General features: G+C 37.9%; 1 protein-coding gene across 3 annotated transcripts; it reads right to left on the bottom strand.

Moving 5' to 3' along the window:
- Window positions 1–92: 92 nt before the first annotated feature.
- Window positions 93–17,378, bottom strand: tmc8 (transmembrane channel-like 8). 3 transcript variants are annotated; one of them, XM_057842436.1, is made up of 16 exons: window positions 17,164–17,378; window positions 16,812–17,010; window positions 16,427–16,575; window positions 15,443–15,577; window positions 15,313–15,365; window positions 15,105–15,244; window positions 13,042–13,189; window positions 12,724–12,894; window positions 12,454–12,605; window positions 11,904–11,973; window positions 8,832–8,929; window positions 7,922–8,108; window positions 5,107–5,264; window positions 4,847–5,002; window positions 4,639–4,717; window positions 93–1,053 (listed from the first exon to the last, which is right to left on the bottom strand). In XM_057842436.1, exons 1-16 carry the CDS (start codon window positions 17,198–17,200, stop codon window positions 949–951), a joined length of 2,037 nt encoding a protein of 678 aa, XP_057698419.1. In that variant the 5' UTR covers window positions 17,201–17,378; the 3' UTR covers window positions 93–948. The 3 variants fall into 3 exon arrangements, 2 of the variants coding, with proteins under 2 accessions (XP_057698419.1, XP_057698420.1); XM_057842437.1 differs by having other exon boundaries at window positions 12,724–12,882; XR_009064021.1 differs by lacking the exons at window positions 93–1,053; window positions 4,639–4,717 and having other exon boundaries at window positions 4,856–5,002; window positions 7,917–8,108.
- Between the last annotated feature and the right edge of the window lie 1,065 nt (window positions 17,379–18,443).

Genomic DNA, 18,443 nt, shown 5'->3' with positions numbered 1-18,443 from the left:
GAGTGTTAACATGTGCATGCGTGACTTCTACTTCTGAAACACATGCTTGAAAAAGATAAGAACGTAGGCGTCATCTTTGGTTTTATGGCTGGTTTTAATGAAGAGTACTTTGAATGTTAAGGATTGGCTTACAAACGCATAGACAAGCAAACTGAAGTATTTCAGATAAACTAAACACATTTTGAAACAATGACCGTAGTGGCCCGAATATAAGACGGCCCTGATGATAAAACGACCCCCTCTTTTTCAAGACTCAAGTTTGAAAAAAAGTCTTTTTGAACACCAAATTAATTTTTATACAGAAAATAATTACAGTACATCCGAAACAAATGATTATAACAATATATTTGAGAGAAAAAGCATGTTATTTTGCCTCATTCAAATCTTGATATCTGAACATTTAAATATGTAAACTACAGTGCAGTCACATTTGTAAATGAATGGCTTCTGTTTTTTTAAATGTAAATAAACAGATCTATTGTGATAAAACAACAAAATTGCAATAACTGCATTAACGTTCAAAGTGAAGTCTAACTGTAACTGTAGTCTTGAAACAAATCTGAAAAGGGAAAAACATTGCAATAAAATAATGCAAACTGGTTAAACTTGAGTAGCTGAGATCTATCATGAAAGAACATTACTCCTAAAGTTCAGCATTCGCTTAATTGATATCTGGCGCCATCTAGCGTCGTGAATGGGTATAATGTCTAGACCCCGAATATAAGACGACTCCCACTTTTTCAGTCTTGCTTCAATGCAAAAAACACCGTCTTATATTCGGGCCAACACGAAAATACAGCATATGTGTTCAATAAAGAAAGGGTGTTACATAATTTGTTCGTCTGACATGATAAAGAAAATGAAAGCGTTAACAGTATGATGTTCAAATACAGCGTGGTTATGTTAAATGTTTTTAACTTCGGTGGGGGGAAAAAAAAGGCCAATGGCTCATGTCGGTTGAGAGGGTATTCTTCCGGGCTGCTGAGAGTGGATGTTCTTATGTCGGAGCATTACAACATGCCTTTTCACCAGGAAACGCTTATCTGCAGTGTTCTGTGAAGAAAAACATAACAATGTATGGTCATGAGAAAATATTAAATATCATTAAATATATAATAAATATTAAATATTCAGTTCTTTATTAAGAAATGTTCACATTCAAATGTCTGATCTTGTTTTTCGTTATCCCTGGAAAAGAAAGTGATTTAATTTCAGTTAAACAACAAAAATTAACATTGCTTTGCACATTAGGCAAAAGATATCAACAAAAATGCATATTCTAACTGAGGAAAAAGTTAGGACACCCTACCACCTAATAGCTAGTGTTACCCCATTTGGCTGAAATAACTTCAGTGAGACGCTTTTGTAGCCATCTACAAGTCTTTGACATCGGTCTGAGGAAAGTTTGTCCCACTCCTCAACATAGAATACTTTCAACAGTGACTGACTGTTGAAGTGAGAGAAAACAGCATGTGAGATCCAAGGAGCTGTCTGAAACCTTGAGAAAGAATACTGTAGACCAGTGGTTCTTAACCTTGCTAAAGGTACCGAACCCCACAAGTTTCACATGTGGATTCACCAAACCCCTTCGGAATTAGAAAATAAAGCATTTTTTTTTTCCTAATTCAAAACAAATATATCTAAGCTAGCAAGCTAGTATTTTAGCAAATTCCCGTTCAAAATTCTTCTCATTTTGACAGAATGTTTTATAAACAGGTGAAAATTTGAGACCACGCTGCCCATGCGTCTGTTGTATTCCCTCATACCGAGTGCAAGTCAAACTTCCACTGAGCAAACCAGTTCCTCCTCCTGGTAATTAAAAGAAATTGATTAAGCCTGTAAATTGGGAGCAAACCTGTTCAAAACCTGGTCAAAAAAGCCACTTTACCTAGATTTAATCAGCGTACAAAAATTGGACTTTACGTTTACCTTTGCCGAACCCCTTGGACTTACTCACCGAACCCCTGGGGTTCGATCGAACCCAGGTTAAGAACCACTGTTGTAGACACTTATGAGCAGTGTTGTTAATAACGGTGTTAAGAGTATAACAGCGTTACTAAGGGCGTTATTTTTTTCAATAGTGAGTAACCTAATTAATTACTTTTCTCATCTTGGCAGCGCCGTTACAGTTACTGTGGATGTACAGGCATTCTGTCAGGGATTGCTGGGCGGGCAGGTGTGTGAGGACCCAAACGCAGGAAAACAAAAGCAGCAAAGCAGGTGGCAGAGAACTCAAAAAATGGTTTTAATTATAACTAACAAAAGCACAAAGTACAAACAAAAAGACTAGGGATCAAAAGGCAAGGTTCAAACCAAAACTTACTTAAACAGAGGGACTGGTACACGAGGGCGTGGAACGGACTCGACTTTGGCAAAGACGGACATAGACAATGACGCAACAAGGAGTGACAAGAAACTGGGTCATTAAATACGCAGACAAGGGGTAACGAGACAAGGAACAGCTGGGTAACACAGGTGGATGCAGATTGCAGGATACACTGGGAAAACACACACAGGTGAGAGCAATGGGTAATCACAGGGACAAGTCACACAAGGAGAAACCAAACACAAAACCTAACACATTCGTTACTAAGTTGGTTGAGTGACGCGAGAAAAGTTTGAGAGACATGGACTCACGGAGACGAGAGAGCAGAACAGGAGTGGGGAGGAGGGTAGGGAGTTGTGACGCCGTTTTAAACGCGATGCTAGGTGGCTCCAATAACATCAGACTATAGCCGATAGCCTACAAACATGATGCTACGGTAGATATCACATGTGCTGTAAATAGAACTAGAGGCGAAATGATAGACTCGTCGGCGTTAGAAAACAGCCACCATCTTAAAGCCGTAGACTTCTCAGGAAGGCTTTGTTGTAGCGAACCTTCCAAGCGAACCTAAGTAACTTTTTATCTAAAATACTCCTAAATCGGCAAAATCTTGACTTGAATCTATCTTTAAATGATGAAATAGTTGTAAAATGTCGAAAGTAGACAGAAAGGAACTAATGCAATAACGGGACCAGTTTTAACAACTTTAACGGTTGATTCACAAGATTAAATGACTTCCAAACATAGCAAAGGTTACTATGTTTATTTATGTATTTTTTTGGAATTAAAATAAAAAAACATGAAAGGTAACACCAGTTACTTTAAAAAGTAACTAATTACTCTTACATTCAGTTACTTATTCAATTACTTTTTAGGAGAAGTAATTTGTAACTGTAATTGATTTTTTTTTTTTTTTTAAGTAAGATGAACAACACTGCTTATGAGTCTGGTAAGGGATTTAAAAAGATTTTAAAAAGAATATAAAATCTGTCATTCCACTGTCCGGAAAATAGTCTATAAGTGGAGGACATTCAAAACAACTGCCAACATGCCCAGGACTGGCCGTCCAAGCAAGTTCACCCCGAGAGCAGACCGCATGGTGCAAAAAGAAGTCTCCAAAAACCCTAAAATGTCATCATGGGACCTACAGCAGGCTCTTGCTACTGTTGATGTGAAAGTGCATGCATGCCTCTACAATCAGAAACAGACTACACAAGTTTAACCTTCATAGGAGGTGTGCAAGAAGGAAACCTTTGCTCTCCAAAAAGAACATGAAGGCCAGACTGACGTTTGCCACAGTGAATGTAGAAAAGAGTGAATGTAGACAAAGACCAGGACTTCTGGAATAATGTTCTTTGGACAGATGGATCTAAAATTAAATTATTTGGACACCAGAACAGAGGCCATGGCGTACACCCAATACAACATTCCAGGAAAAGAACCTCATACTAACTGTGAAGCAAGGAGGTGGAAATGTCATAGTTTGGGGATGCTTTGCTCAAGCAGGACCTGGCCAGCTCACCATCACAGAATCCACCATGAATTCTATTGTGTATCAAAGGGTGCTTGAGGAACATGTCAGCCAAAGGGGGTAACACTAGTTATTAGGGTGTCCTAACTTTTTCCTCAGTTAGAATATGCATTTTTGTTGAAATATTTGATTTAATGAGTAAAACAATGTTACTTTTTGTTGTTTACCTGCAATTAAATCACTTTCTTTTCCAGTGATAAAGAAAAGCAAGATGAGACATTGACATCTGAATATTTCTTAATGAAGAACTGAATATTTTATAGGGTGTCCTCATTTTTTCACGACTACATACTGTAAATAATGAAGACAGCAAAAAAAAAAAAAAAATGTCAGTGTTAGTATTTATACAAAATAATACATATTCTAAACAAAAGTATTACTGCATTGCTGCTTTCGGGCTTTTTTGCAACAACAAGGAGGAAAGCGTGATTGGCGCCATCTTGGTGCCAAAGAACTATGTTGTAGTGTGAGGAGTACCTTCATTTAGTCATCCCATAGCCCTGTCTTGTCTAAAAGTAGTGGTATTCCATCATTTTACAAAATCTATGGTCAATTATAAACCAAAAATCTTGTTCCCCTTTCCACTTTTTACTGTGGGGAAACACTGAAAATGCCATTCATCGAGTTCTATTGGAAAAAGAAACAACAAACACATATTCGGCAAATACACTGAGAAATGTTCAAGTGGCCTCATTGTGGGATTTCTAAAGAAACAAATACTTTTTCACAGTATGTAGATGTTTATATGATGCCTATCAACAGGCATATTCTTTTGACTTACCATAACCAGAATTTCTTTAAGTCTTTCAATAGTCTTTTGATTGGCTCGTCCTCGTGACACACAGGAGGTTAAGATAATACTGAGGGGGAAAAAATGATACATTTCTCATTCAGGCACTACCAGTAGATTCGACACAGAAATCTGTCACACTGTTAACTGCAGGTAGTGATGTATGGTGAGGCCATGGATTGGTGTTAAATCTACTTACATCTCAGCAAGTATGAGTGATACAGCAAAGACCTCAGAAGTCAGGGAGCGTAAAATGGTTTGTGCCAGGCTCGGAAGACTTTCCACGCACACTCCTACCACGTTAAACACGCTTCGGCTGTTTGCAAATGGTCCACAAGGAGAATATTGAGAGACCCTGCCACACAGCGGAATTCATGATGAAATTGACCAGTTGAGTCAAATGCAAATATGAGAATGAGACTCAAGGTTATTTTTTTTTTATGGGGATGAATAGCATACCATTTATTGTCCACTGAGATTTGCTGCTGCATGCGGGTGATGCTCAGGGCTGTGAGGGCCATGAAAAGGCCAAGTATCAACATGAAGTGGAATAAAACTGAGGAGTTAGAGGCTCGAAACATCCTCTGTTCTGTGATGCAGCACCGCAAGACTGTGAACTGAAAAGGTCAAGATGTGAACATTTTTCCAAGACATACCGTATTGGCCCGAATATAAGACGGTGTTTTTTGCATTGAAATAAGATTGAAAAAGAGGGGGTCGTCTTATATTCGCGGTCTAGACGTTATACCCATTCACGACGCTAGATGACGCCAGATATCATTGAAACGGTGTTCTGTCATGACAGATCTCAGCTACTCTCAAGTTTAACCAGTTTGCATTATTTTATTGCAATGTTTTTCCCTATTCAGATTTGTTTCAAGACTACAGTTACAGTTAGACTTCACTTTGATTGTTAATGCAGTTATTGCAATGTTGTTGTTTTATCACAATAGATTGGTTTATTTACATTTCTCATTTACGAATGTGATTGTACTTTAGTTTCCATATTTAAATGTTCAGATATTAAGATTTGAATGGGGCAAAATAACATGCTTTTTCTCTCAAATATATTGTTATAATCATTTGTTTCAGATGTACTATAATTATTTTCTGTATAAAAATTAATTTGGTGTTCAAAAAGTCTTTTTTCAAACTTGAGTCTTGAAAAAGAGGGGGTCGTCTTATAATCAGGGCCGTCTTATATTAGGGCCAATACGGTAATTGAACCTTAACTAGAAAATTTCTCAATGGACAGTATCTTCCCATCTTTTTGCTGTAATATTCTACTCTGGAAATTTCTTCTAACCGTTCGTCTTATTTCAAGGTTTTGTAAATGATAGTTGATTGATAGATGATTGTTAAATTATAGATGATTGTAAATTACGATGATTTAAAGCGACACCTGGTTACTTTTTAACCTTTATAAAATATTATTATAACATTTGGGATGTCAACTGAAAACTAGTTGAATGACACCTCTTTTATGTCTTGAGGGGGTCTGTATCGCTTTCACTAGCACTAATTAACTTTGAGGAGGGTGGCAGGAACGCTGCTAAAAATTACAAATGTGCTGACTGCTTTACAGAATACATCACTTCTGCCTTTCCCCATTCATTATAAAGACGGAAGTCGATGCAAATGCTTTCTCGCAAATTCTACAAAGATGGCAGAGCAATAAGAGACAAAAAGTTTTGTCTGAGGAGGAAAAAAAGGCAGGCTACCAGGATATACAGAATAAACATGGGCCTGGCTTTCACTTGAGCCCCTTTCACAAACATATCCCGGTAAATTCCCATGTAAGGTGACGCAGCATTTACTCGCGTCATTGCTTTCACACATGTAGATATATCCCGGGAATGACGCCGGTTGGACACTTTCACTGACTTGTCCCGCGTTGCCTACTGGCACTCTCTGTGCAGGGAAGGCTACTGCCGCGATTTTATAATGAACATTATGTCATTTTTGGTCAGCATCGGCTGTCACAATGTTGGTCAAATCGTGTTTTGTTACAGAGCCGGTTGTCGGAGCGTTCCCGACATCCTAACTGCAGCCAATTCAAGCTCATCAAGACTCTATTTAAGCCCAGGTGATTCACTAGAAGGGTGTTGACATATTAACTTGCTGGGCGCCATTCGACACCTTGTACTCTCGAATTTTGTGCATTTTATAGCTTATTCGTCTGTTGTCCTCTTTTTGAAATCCCCTACGTTGTGCTGGTATTTGAGTGTATTTGTTTTGTTGTCTTATCGGCTCTCTGCCTATGGCTTAGGTTAGTATTATTGATCCCTGTTGACCTACTGTCACGGACTCATTGTGTTATTCCCCATTTTCTGCTATCGCGTGTATTTTTGTTTGTGTTTAATCAACCATTAAACGCATCGCTCCGTTGTTTTCTGCTTTGAGGTACAACCTTGTTTCCGCAGTTGGCAATAAAATAAACCACACATTTCGAAAGGTGGACGATTGACTCTTCTCCTCGGCTCTATGATCCAGGAGCAATTCAATTTTGTGATGTTTTCAGTTTAAAGTTTATTTCCAGCTTGCTATGTTAATAATTGCGATGTTTGTTTACGCTTTTCCTCTTACTGCAAAGTAATAGGAAGAGACGATCGGCCCGCCATGATATTTACGTCATCAGCCATTGTGCTGTGACCCGGGAATTTAACGCTTGCTTTCACCTACACCTCGTCCAGGGAAAGTCCCAGACATTATACTAAGACGCGACCCGCTAAATCTCCGTGTCAGTCGACCCGGGAAATTGCTTTCACATACAAGGCCTGCCCGTTTAAATCCCCGGATTTAAACAGTGTTTTGGTGTATGTGAAAGGGGCTTTGCTGGCGTGATGCCCCCCAACGGAACTCGTCAGCGATGACGAGTTCGGGTGGAGTGGGGGGTTAGCCACACTAAGCCACACAGTTGCTAACCGTCATATGCTATTGTTTAGCCACAACTGGATTCATTACCTTATTGCTATTCATCCTTCACACAGCCGCTGGAAACAGAAATGTACTTTAATCCATCTGCAGGCGACCGGGAGATTGATTTTTGATTGAGTGATGATTTTACAACACTGTGGGTGTCGTAAAATCATCCTCATGGGAAATGCAGTCTTACTTAAGGCAAAACCCTCCCGCTTTTGTCCACCGGCGTCGCTATAATCGACCAAAACTGGAAAGCTACCAAGTGTTTCTTTAATGGGGGCTGTTTTCGTTCATAAATATTATATATGCTGTATTTTCTAATGGTAGATGATATGATAATAACCAACCTAACCTTCTTGATGTAGAATGTCGCTATCAGTGTGACAGTTCCTATCAAAGGCAGCACAGGGCAGAAGTAGATGCCCACCCAAGACACAGTTTGACCATAAACCAGATCTAGCACATTGAAGGGGACCAAGAAGAGTTGCTTCCCCCATAACCGAGCCAGGAATGATGAAGGGAACTTCTCTTGGACCAGCCTGATTATCGAACACACAGAGAACTCAGGGATTAATACAAGTTAAGATTGATCCTTCATTTGAAAACTAGGGCTGTCAAAATTATCGCGTTAACTGGCGGTAATTAATTTTTTAAATTAATCACATTAAAATATTTGACACAATTAAAGCACATGCCTCGCTCAAACAGATTAAAATGACAGCACAGGGTCATGTGCACTTGTTACTTGTGTTTTTTTTTTTTAGTTTTGTCGCCCTCTGCTGGCGCTTGGGTGCAACTGATTTTATGGGTTCAGCACAATGAGAATAGTTTAATTATTGATATCAACAATGGCGAGTTACTAGTTTATTTTTTGATTGAAAATTTTACAAACTTTATTAAAACGAAAACATTAAGAGGGCTTTTTATATAAAATTTCTATTAACTTGTACTAACATTTATCTTTTAAGAACTACAAGTCTTTCTATCCATGGATCGCTTTAACAGAATGTTAATGTTAATGCCATCTTGTTGATTTATTGTTATAATAAACAAATACAGTACTTAAGTACAGTATGGTGAATGTATATATCCGTCTTATCTTTCCATTCCAACAATAATTTACAGAAAAATATGGCATATTTTATAGATGGTTTGAATTGCGATTAATTACGATTAATTAATTCTTAAGCTGTGATTAACTCGATTAAAAATTGTAATCGTTTGACAGCCCTATTGAAAACACAATATTAAAACAAACCTACTTCCTGGGATAGTTGAAGAAGAAGGCATTGCAGAAAGTGGCAAGGAAGTTAAAAATACAGAGCTTGTACATCTCTCTTCCAAATTGATTCTCTGAGCACTACGAGACAGAAATAACAAGGTGTAGTGGAGTTTTGAGATGCAATAGTGATTTTATATTGTAACATTTGAAGCAGCCAACACCATGAGTCCATGACAGTCTCCATGAAGAACTGTCCATCGGTTTTAAGCAGACTGAGCACCTACAACCACTAGGCGTCGCCAAATAGCAACTACCAGTCAACATAGTTTAGTTACCCATCAAGCTTTACATTTCATATAGCGCTCTTCCCTTGATACAAACAAAAAGATTTTAAACAATTTAAGCAAAAAATGCTTTTTATATTTATATGGAACACCAAAAATCAGGATTACCACAAAAATCTATCAGATTCAAAACATTTGATATGTATAGCCATAGTTTTTTAATTTTTCATGCTCAAACTAATACATGTTTTTGCATGTATTAGATTGGGTATACTGTAATAGTCTAATACATGTAAAATATATGCCCCCGCAGCCCAAAAAACACAGTCTGCACCATAATATGGTTATAAACGTGTTTATGTTTAATCTTTATGGACATCACTCTGTTTCTGCTGTTCCCATGGGTGAAAGTGCGCCGGAACACCATTCCGGCAAGACGTTTGACGCCGGAATAGGGCAGAATGTTGCTTTGATCCCAGATTTGATCCCGAAAATAGGACGTCAACATCAAAACCCCAAGCTAAAAACAGTTAGTCTGGCTACCACACAGGCATCTCCAAGAGGAAAACAATCTACTAATGTCAGATTTACATACACAAGTGTTAACAACAAGCATAAGAAAGTGCTTGTGTAGTGTCATACGTTTCCACTGATACTTATTTATTTATTCCACGGAGAGCACGGAGTTCTCAGAGCGTGTGTCTGATGTGTCATGTTAATATGTGCATGCGCTCAGATAACCACTCTCCCTGGCCAGTGTTCTGTCAAATTTTGTACCCTTATAATATTTTGCTCCCAAAGCTGTTGTAGAAGTGAATAAGCCCTCTTTTACAGTGGGGAGAACAAGTATTTGATACACTGCCAATGGGTTTTCCCATTGGCAGTGTATCAAATACTTGTTCTCCCCACTGTACATTCGGTTGGACTCTCAATGTCATCCAAAGGTGCTAAATAAAAGTAATAAGTTACATCATAAACATGCATGTGCAACACGACTACGGCGTAATTTAATGCTTAATGACACGGTGAAGACGTTAACAGTGAGAGAGCGGCGTTCAGTTGTTGTATGCAGCTAACACGGCAGGATGTGTCTGAGGAGAACTTTTCTACATGTTCAAAATATGATAAAAAATAAGTAAATATTCCTTTCTTTAAAGAAAGTTTGTAGTGTTTACTTCGGAACCGCTGCATTCGCGGCCATTTTTAACATTAAGCGCATGCTCAGTACTGCAAAGTTGATATTTCTGATGGGCTGCAAATGTCAGGCTGTGGTACCGAGACGGACTCAGATGTGGAGTACAGGCAATGAAGTTTATTAATGAAAACTAAGGTTCTTCCGCTGACATGCGGGGATGAGAAAAAGTACAAACAAAAAGCGCTCCAACAGAGGAATCAGTCAGTATGACTGGGATCAAAATGTTCAAACACAAAGCACTCCAAAAGCGAGGAAAGGTAAATACGAAAAACGCTCCAAAAGGAGGAAAAAGTCAGGATTACTATGATCAAAATGTACAAACACAAAGCGCTCCAAATAGAGGATAACATACAGAATTACTATGAAAGCTATGACGAGAGGCTGACGTGACTAACCTGAGAAATACACTTCTGCACAAGACAAGGGAAACTTGGGCATTATATACAGACAAGGTAATGGGGAACAGGTGGAAACAATAGGTGATTAGGTGACAAGAGGAAGGGCAAGTACGTGACTATGAAGAGGGCGAAGCCTTCAAAATAAAACAGGAAGCGACGTGGCATGACAGCAAAATTTGACATAACACCGGGAATCCAGTTGACAATTATATTGGCTCACATACTGACATGTGATCAGCATGGATAGTTAGCTCTGATTGGTTCAAATACAAATGTTTTTTGGGACAAAAAAAAAAAAAAAAAAAAAAACATGCTTGTTGAATTAATGCGATAAAAAAAGGGCAATGCAACGGAAAATTGCTCAGATCTTTAAGAGAAAGGAAAGAGTTGAATAGACTTATTTTATTCTATTTTCTCTGATGGAGAGGTTCAGAACATAATATTAACCATGTAATGCTTGACCCTAGAAAAAATGAACAGAAATTTCAGATTTTTTTTTTTCAATTTGAAAGCTTTATGTGGTCGTTAAACGTAATTAAAAAAAAAAAAAAAAAAAGAACTTTTTTTTTTTTAACTGTTCTCTAATTTGTATTATAACTGATACATTTAGCACTACATGCAGTTCTCGTGGCAAAACAAATATAACTAAAGTGAGATTGAACACAATCAGGTTTTAAACAATTTTTTTACTGCAATGAGTTCCAGAAATGCTTGTCTCAAATGTGATACATATATTGCAGTTTATGTGCACTTTGGACTTTTTTTTGTTCATTTACCTATGTTAGGCTACTTATTTCCTTATAATTTAAAAAAGTCTATGTTTGTGTTATCTTAAAAATATATTCCATTTCGCTGTGCGTAATGTAAGTCATTTGTACTTATTTTGTTCATGTATTTTACTTTAAAATATGATTTTGAATGAAACTCAGTTTCTCATATATGATTTGTTACAGCAAGTATAATGCAGCAGCCTAATGCATGTGTAAAACATGGGTTTTTTTTTTTTTTTTTTTTTTTTTTTTTCATTTCTGTGATTTTAGGGAGTTTGACCCCTCAAAAAAAGAAAAGAAAAAAAAAAAAAAAAAAAAAAAACTTCCACCCTTGGCTGTCCCCCAATACAATATTCTGCAAACAAAGTTGATTTGAGTCTCTCAAGGTGAATTTATTGTAAAGAGCCATGTGGAAGAATGAGAAAAGGTTGGTTCATTCATTACCAGGAAAGTAAAACTTCTTACTTGTTCTTGTGGTACTGTGAAGATAAAAGATAAGTAGATTCCCAGGGAGGCCAGCTTCAAAAAGATGCTCCTAGTGAAAGAAATGTAGACTCTGTTTCCATATATGAGCTGAGCTTGAACATTAAAAACCAGTGCGTTTTTATTTTTTTGCCAGCGCAAAAACTTTGGGGGGAATTTAACAGAGAATGGACATATATACTGTAAGTTGCCAGCAGTTATTACCAACCACCGAATGTCCGCTAAAATTATCTGTTGCCATGCCATTCAAGTGAAGTGACAATACTGCAGTTGTGACTGGATCACCACCTCCTATCCACAATCCTCATAAAGATGTCATAGTGTGAGTTTGGAGTGCACCACATTTAAAAGGGATAGGACCATCATCCCCTCTTTCGTAGGCTTCTACCAGCATGTGTCTGTCAAATTATCAACAACACCCAATCTAACCACTCTCCACATATTGTAGATGTACTTGCGCCAGTCAAAAACAGTGTCCTGCGAGTTCATCGGTGTGCAGAAACAAATAGCTTCAGTATTCCACACTTCTTACCTCACTAGCGTAACGTTAACCTGCACGGTGAAAGAGTAGTCTTCAAAAGATGAAATCTTTCGGAAAATGTGAGGGAGGAAGAGGTTGACAAAAGTGATGGTCATTGGAGGCAGGTACTGGAGGACGATTCTGACTAACCAGTGGTGCATTTTCTGGACATCACATGGAGATTAGAAGGGTGACACAAGGAGAAGGCTGTTTATCGAGATGTCAAATTTATCATGAATCATCATAATTAAGAGGTTATTTTGAGGTTTTAAAGATTTCTACCTTTTCGATTGACTGTGACGTGTGAGTGGCAAAGTAAATAAGGTAGAAAGCTCCACCCAGCAGGCACAAGACGAGGAGATTGAGGATGATCCGGAGCAGGTAGAGACGCACCCACTGGCACGTTGTCCTCTTCGCCTCATACTGGGAGAAACGCTGTTCCTGCAAGTATAGCTAAAACAAGTTTTATCAGATTTAAATACCAAATTTAATCTTGACATCCCTAAAAATACCACAATTGAGAATAGTCATTTGAATATAATTACAGTGGCACCGAGACTTGATTTTACTTAGACAGTACATTAATATTTGTTAATATACCTTGAGATCATTCCTCACGAAGCTGTGTTTGAGCGCTGATGTGCTGGCATCCTGGATGGTGAAGTCCCAGCCACAAAAGATCTTAAAGCTCACATTCATTCTGGAACGCTTTCCCAGCATCCATGTGTGCTTGTAGCCAAATGCTGTTCTATTTACCATTGTTAAATTGACAAAGCAACAGGGTTAACATTGAAGGGAATAGTATCTTTTCTCGTATTTAACGATAGACTGTTTGTATTACTCTAACACATTTAATACAATCAATCAGGGAATAGTGCTTTTTCTCCTATTTACTGTTTGATTGTTTGTATTACTCTAACACACCCAATATAAAGTAAATTGCAATTAAACCATAGTTTAAGGAAAACAAGAAGAATATAGGGCATAAGAGATACATGACACCTTCTTATCACGGAAGCCCAACGTGTGCGACATGCAACTGACATGAGCAAGATTGACGCTGACAACCCCACGTCTGCACCACCAACTCTCGCAATCAGTTCTCCCGGACAGTCCAGAAAAAAACGGAGGGACGTCCTGTCCCAACACAAGGAACACAGGAGAACACCTGATATGCAACTGATAACACGAATGATAAGACTACATGAGCCCCTTTGACGCTGAGGTGGCAAAATCCACAATCCTCGTTGCCCTGACAACAGTAACTCTCAAATCTTCCTGTCCAATCCACAAACAGGCAATAATCCTAAACAACGCCCAAGCACACCCTTGTTTTGCCCACAGCCCGCCCCTCGAGAGCCTTCAAAAGACTGAATTTTTAACTAATCATTGTCATTTTATTCTCGGGAACCTTTTGTTGACTTGTGATATGGTGACCCTGAATCCTCGCCTGGGTCCCTCCGTGCTGTATGATCGCTGTTGACCTGAATAAATTCTCAATTTGTGCTTCGAAGCCTTTTTCCAGCTTTCAAAATGGAGTCAGTACAAGGGGTTAAGGTGAACACGCGGAGTTTGGCCTTTTGGCTCGGGTTGTCGGGGTCTCGCCGGCCCAGATCGCTGAAGCCGCGCCAGCGCAGGTCCGGCGGTTCGGCTGGCGTGATTCCGGCAATCTGGCTAAAAGGTCAGATTCCTTCAACAAGCAGGAAGAAGACACTTGGTGAACAATTGTTTAAAGTGGATTTTTGCCATGTTTGGAAAGAATCATTGGAGAGGGAACAGCATTGAGTTTAGGGAATTTACATACCGCAAGTAATTTCAAATTTGAAATTGGCAATGACACTCATTGAAACACAACATTAGAAATATTCATATTTGTTGAACACAGTGATCCCTTGCTACTTCACGCTTCAAACTTCGCGTCCTCAGTGTATCGCGTTTTTTTTTTTTTTTTCAATTTAAAAACTAAATAAATAAATGCAATACTTTATAGAGCTCTCCCAATCCGATCACGTAGTCTCTCTCTCCTGCCACTTTTCTTGGTCAGGCAGTGTGTTAGAGTTGCTTTTTAAAGTTAGTCATAATTGACGGATATCAAAGTTTGATCTTGCCAGAGATCCTTGTAAGCCGAAATGTGTCAATCATCGTTTAACCTGTTAAACAGTTGCTGTGGCAACTCATCTCAGCTTGAGCGGATTTGAGTGGTCTCACTCAATAAAGCATTTAATAAAGACAAGCTTTTTTCTACTTTATTCTTGTTCAAAAATAATTTGGTGGGACAGTAACATGTTTAAAACTTTTACCTTTGAAGTGCTTAAAAACCATTTATCAAAATATATGTATATATTTTTATTTATACATTGGGAAAAAAAAGTGAAAAAACATTTCTGATATGTATCTCTTTCCAATGCTAAATCTAAATGAATACGTTGAACAAACACGGGAAAAAATTTTTTTTTGAATTTTTTGGGTGGGGGTCATTACTTCGCAGTTTTTCACTTATCTCGGCGTGTTCTGGTTCCCATTAACCGCGAAAAACAAGGGATCACTGTACTTGTAGGTTTTGCTATTATTTGAAAGTCCCCCTGGCAAAAGCAATCACTGATACTTATTACATGCCAGTGTACTAATTTTTTCTGTCCCTAATTATTTGTTGAAGTACTGACCTACGAATCTCCATGACGACACTGAGGAGGAATATAAAAAGGATTCCAATGAGGTACAACAGTGGAGTATTCAAACAAGCATAGTTGAGGGAACCACGTTGATGGAATCCATAGAAGACCGGAGTTCGATCCAGGTAGCCCTGAGCGTGAATAAAATAGTTCAAATAGCAAAAACAAGGAAACAAATCTTGTATATAAAAAACTTTACCGATCCGAGAAAGAAATCCAGGACTGAGTCATTGTCGCCAAACCTCAATAGTTCTGTGAATTCACATACAACAGACAGTGATTTTTGAATCCAAGCTAGTTGAGGTGGGTTGTTCTTTCTGCTGACTCACCACTTTGGTTGCCTCTACCATAAAATGTTGTAGGTCCAAGGATAAAAGCCCATATTAAAGCAGAGTGGATTAAATTCATGTATATCAGATATCTAAGGAACACAAAATAGGCATTTACGCCCACACCAAAACGTCCTGAAACAAATAAATGGGAAGGTCATTGTATTATACATTATAAGTAATTGATCATTATAATATATTGTCCAGTGGTGGGAAGTCAGTGTACGCTAAGCCTTCTCTTCTGGTTTGAATACTATTAAAATGTATTAGCCACCATATAACTTGTAACTTCATTTAATTATTCACAATAGCAGTTACTTAATGTATAGTTCTTTTTTATCTCATTAGATTTCAGTCTCTTTGAAGTATTAAAAATTGTGTGTTTTTATACTCTATATAGCAGAGTATCGATGGTTTTTATTATTAGGATTTGGTAGATACTGTACCAAAGACACCAACAACACATTTACCATGCGCATCCCAGCGGAAAAAAATCTTGTTTAATAAAATGAAAAAACACAGAATTTCATTTTTCTGATGTGTAATACTGTAGTGGAGAAATATGTAAATACTGTACAAGGAAGTGCCCGCTGTCAGTGTGGGCAGACATTTTATCCGCAACTCTACTAGTTTTAAATCAAATACGAGTATCTTAGGTTGCTCGCCCTCCCTCATGACAACAGTAAGACTCTCATGCACCTGTGCTGAAGTCTATGAGCTTGTATGTGCATGGGTATAAGTGACATCAAGAAATGGCAGTGCTCGTAAACGGTGTCATTCTTTTTGTGTTTGAACATTATTTTCTGCGTTAGAGGCCTAAGAATTTCCCAATTCGCTTTTATAAAAACCCTCACATGAAGGACATTTATACTAGGTGTTGTCTGTCCCTTTAACAGCTGGTTTAAGTAAGTAGGGTAAGTCACCACTGAAGGCCCAGGTACAAAATCCACAGCCCGCCACTGGTCCGAACAATTTCTTTCATACCTTCAATGACGTGCAGCGTGTGCTGCCACGGTAACAGTTCTGAAATAGCTCCTCCCAACTTAGACCGCACCCTCCTGGTGCTGATACTCTGGCTCCGCCTCCACGACTCCCAGAAGCCAATGTTGCTGGTTCGCATATTTCTTCTGTCCCTAAAAAACACAAATATATATATTTAAAAAAAAAAAAAAAAATTATTTTTATTTTCTAATTTAATTTAAAGGACAAAACTATAAAGCATGTTTTGTTTCCTACTGCAGCATTGTAAAAATTGAGTGTGTTAAAAAACATTAACCAGCCATGAAAGGTTATTGCAGCATTTGCTGTGCAAAAGTGAAGAAATAAAATATAAAGAGGCTTTTAGTGTATGAGTGTTCAATGAATCCACCTGACATGTCTTTTTCCTTGAATGCACAAGGTGAGATTCCTGAGCGGCTGTGTAAAAATCTTGTGTCCTCTAGACATGTGTCCAAGCCCGTCGCCAGCTTCTGAAGTATCCTGTTTGCCCTGCTGGGTGCTGGGCAGCTGGTCAAATATCTCTGCATAATACTCGCAGGAGTCTGACGACAGGGTGGAAGTGCTTTCTTCTGCAGCCAAAATAACATATCCATATGAGAACATGATAATTGTGCTTCTTAAAATAAATTCATCAAAGTAAGTGTAAGAACAAAATTATCTAGTCTCTCGCATAGATTACACTGTGAATGTTCAGCTAAATTGGGAATATAATGTTGTGTTACCTGATAAGAGTCTTGTTAAATTGTATTTACTCTCCATATTGTCCCACAGATTGAGTTATTCAGCAAAAAATAAAAAGCATAAATTATTCACACGGAAAACAAACTTGTTAGCAGCCACCTCGTCTTGAGAAAAGTTAGTTCTGCAGACTAAATTGCAATATCCTGTTTTTGGACATGGCTGTTGAGTCATATTTAAAGTTCCTCAGTGGTATATAAAGAGATAGCGTCGTTTATAAAAGTCAAACAGACTTGATGCTTGACAGGAAGTCATATGACAGGATGCAGAAATATGGCATGCAAGACAGATTTAGATACAGCTGCAAATCTACTAATATGTACATAATCAATGATTCAAGCACTTAAACACAGGACCATTACAACCACCTTGGGTGCTCTAAAATGAGACAAATACATCTAAAACATTTAGCCAAGTCCTACATAAATATAATTGTTCTTTTCCTAAGAAAAAAACTGAAACAAAAAACAAATGAACGAACAAAAATGCCCAGCAACAAACACATACTTTTGAAATTGGAACCTGATTGAAAAAAATAAGCTATACTGTAAATGGAGAATGTATTGATTGATGGCTGGATGGATTGATTGATTGACTGATTGATACTATTAGGAAAAGCAGGTATTCCAGCATCGTGGAAGAGAGCAAAAAGAGGAACTATTAACAATATCGATGCAAATGAGTCAGAAAAGCAAAAACTCAAGTCACATTTTCTGTTTAGACTAGAAAAACACACACAAGTAAAAATTTCAGTTTTTATTCATAGCTAAGTTAATAGTCAGCTGGGATAGGCTCAAGAACCAAGTGACCATGACAAGGATAAGTGATGTTGAAAATGAATGAATATTTTTTTTTTTAGAAAGAACACATTTTAGGTTTTGAAAACATTTGTGAATGACCGCCGTGATGTCGGCCTCCCATCAGATGCAAATATATATTATATAAAAATTATGTTATTCATTTGTGCTAGGTTTGTGCTTGTTTGTGCTGGGAAAAAAATATTTGTACTGCTCATGTTTTGAGATATTAACAATTCTTTTATAGGTCAGTCTTAGGTCAACCAGCTCCACATTTTGGTTAAAAATGGCTAAAAACTGTCAATCGTTTATGTTCCGTTTGTGCTGTAAATTTTTTTTGTTGCTATCGTTTTTGAGATATTGAGATATTAATTTCGAGTGATAACATCACTCACAGCTTTTCCGTATTCGGCTGGCGGAGCATATCAACTCTCTTGATATCAGAGGGGTGTCCCAACAACTAGCGC

The sequence above is a fragment of the Corythoichthys intestinalis genome, chromosome 8, assembly GCF_030265065.1.
Source record: "Corythoichthys intestinalis isolate RoL2023-P3 chromosome 8, ASM3026506v1, whole genome shotgun sequence".
NCBI classification, from domain to species: domain Eukaryota; kingdom Metazoa; phylum Chordata; class Actinopteri; order Syngnathiformes; family Syngnathidae; genus Corythoichthys; species Corythoichthys intestinalis.
The sequence above is the reverse complement of the archived record's forward strand: the minus strand, read 5'-3'. Positions and strand labels throughout refer to the sequence as shown.

Coding starts and splice junctions, on each gene's coding strand:
- tmc8 (XM_057842436.1), bottom strand. CDS start 17,200: ATGGAGAGTAAATACAATTTAACAAGACTCTTATCAG. Junction 15,366..15,442: donor TGGTAGAGGCAACCAAAGTG/GTGAGTCAGCAG, acceptor GTGAATTCACAG/AACTATTGAGGTTTGGCGAC. Junction 5,265..7,921: donor CGACATTCTACATCAAGAAG/GTTAGGTTGGTT, acceptor TGACCTTTTCAG/TTCACAGTCTTGCGGTGCTG.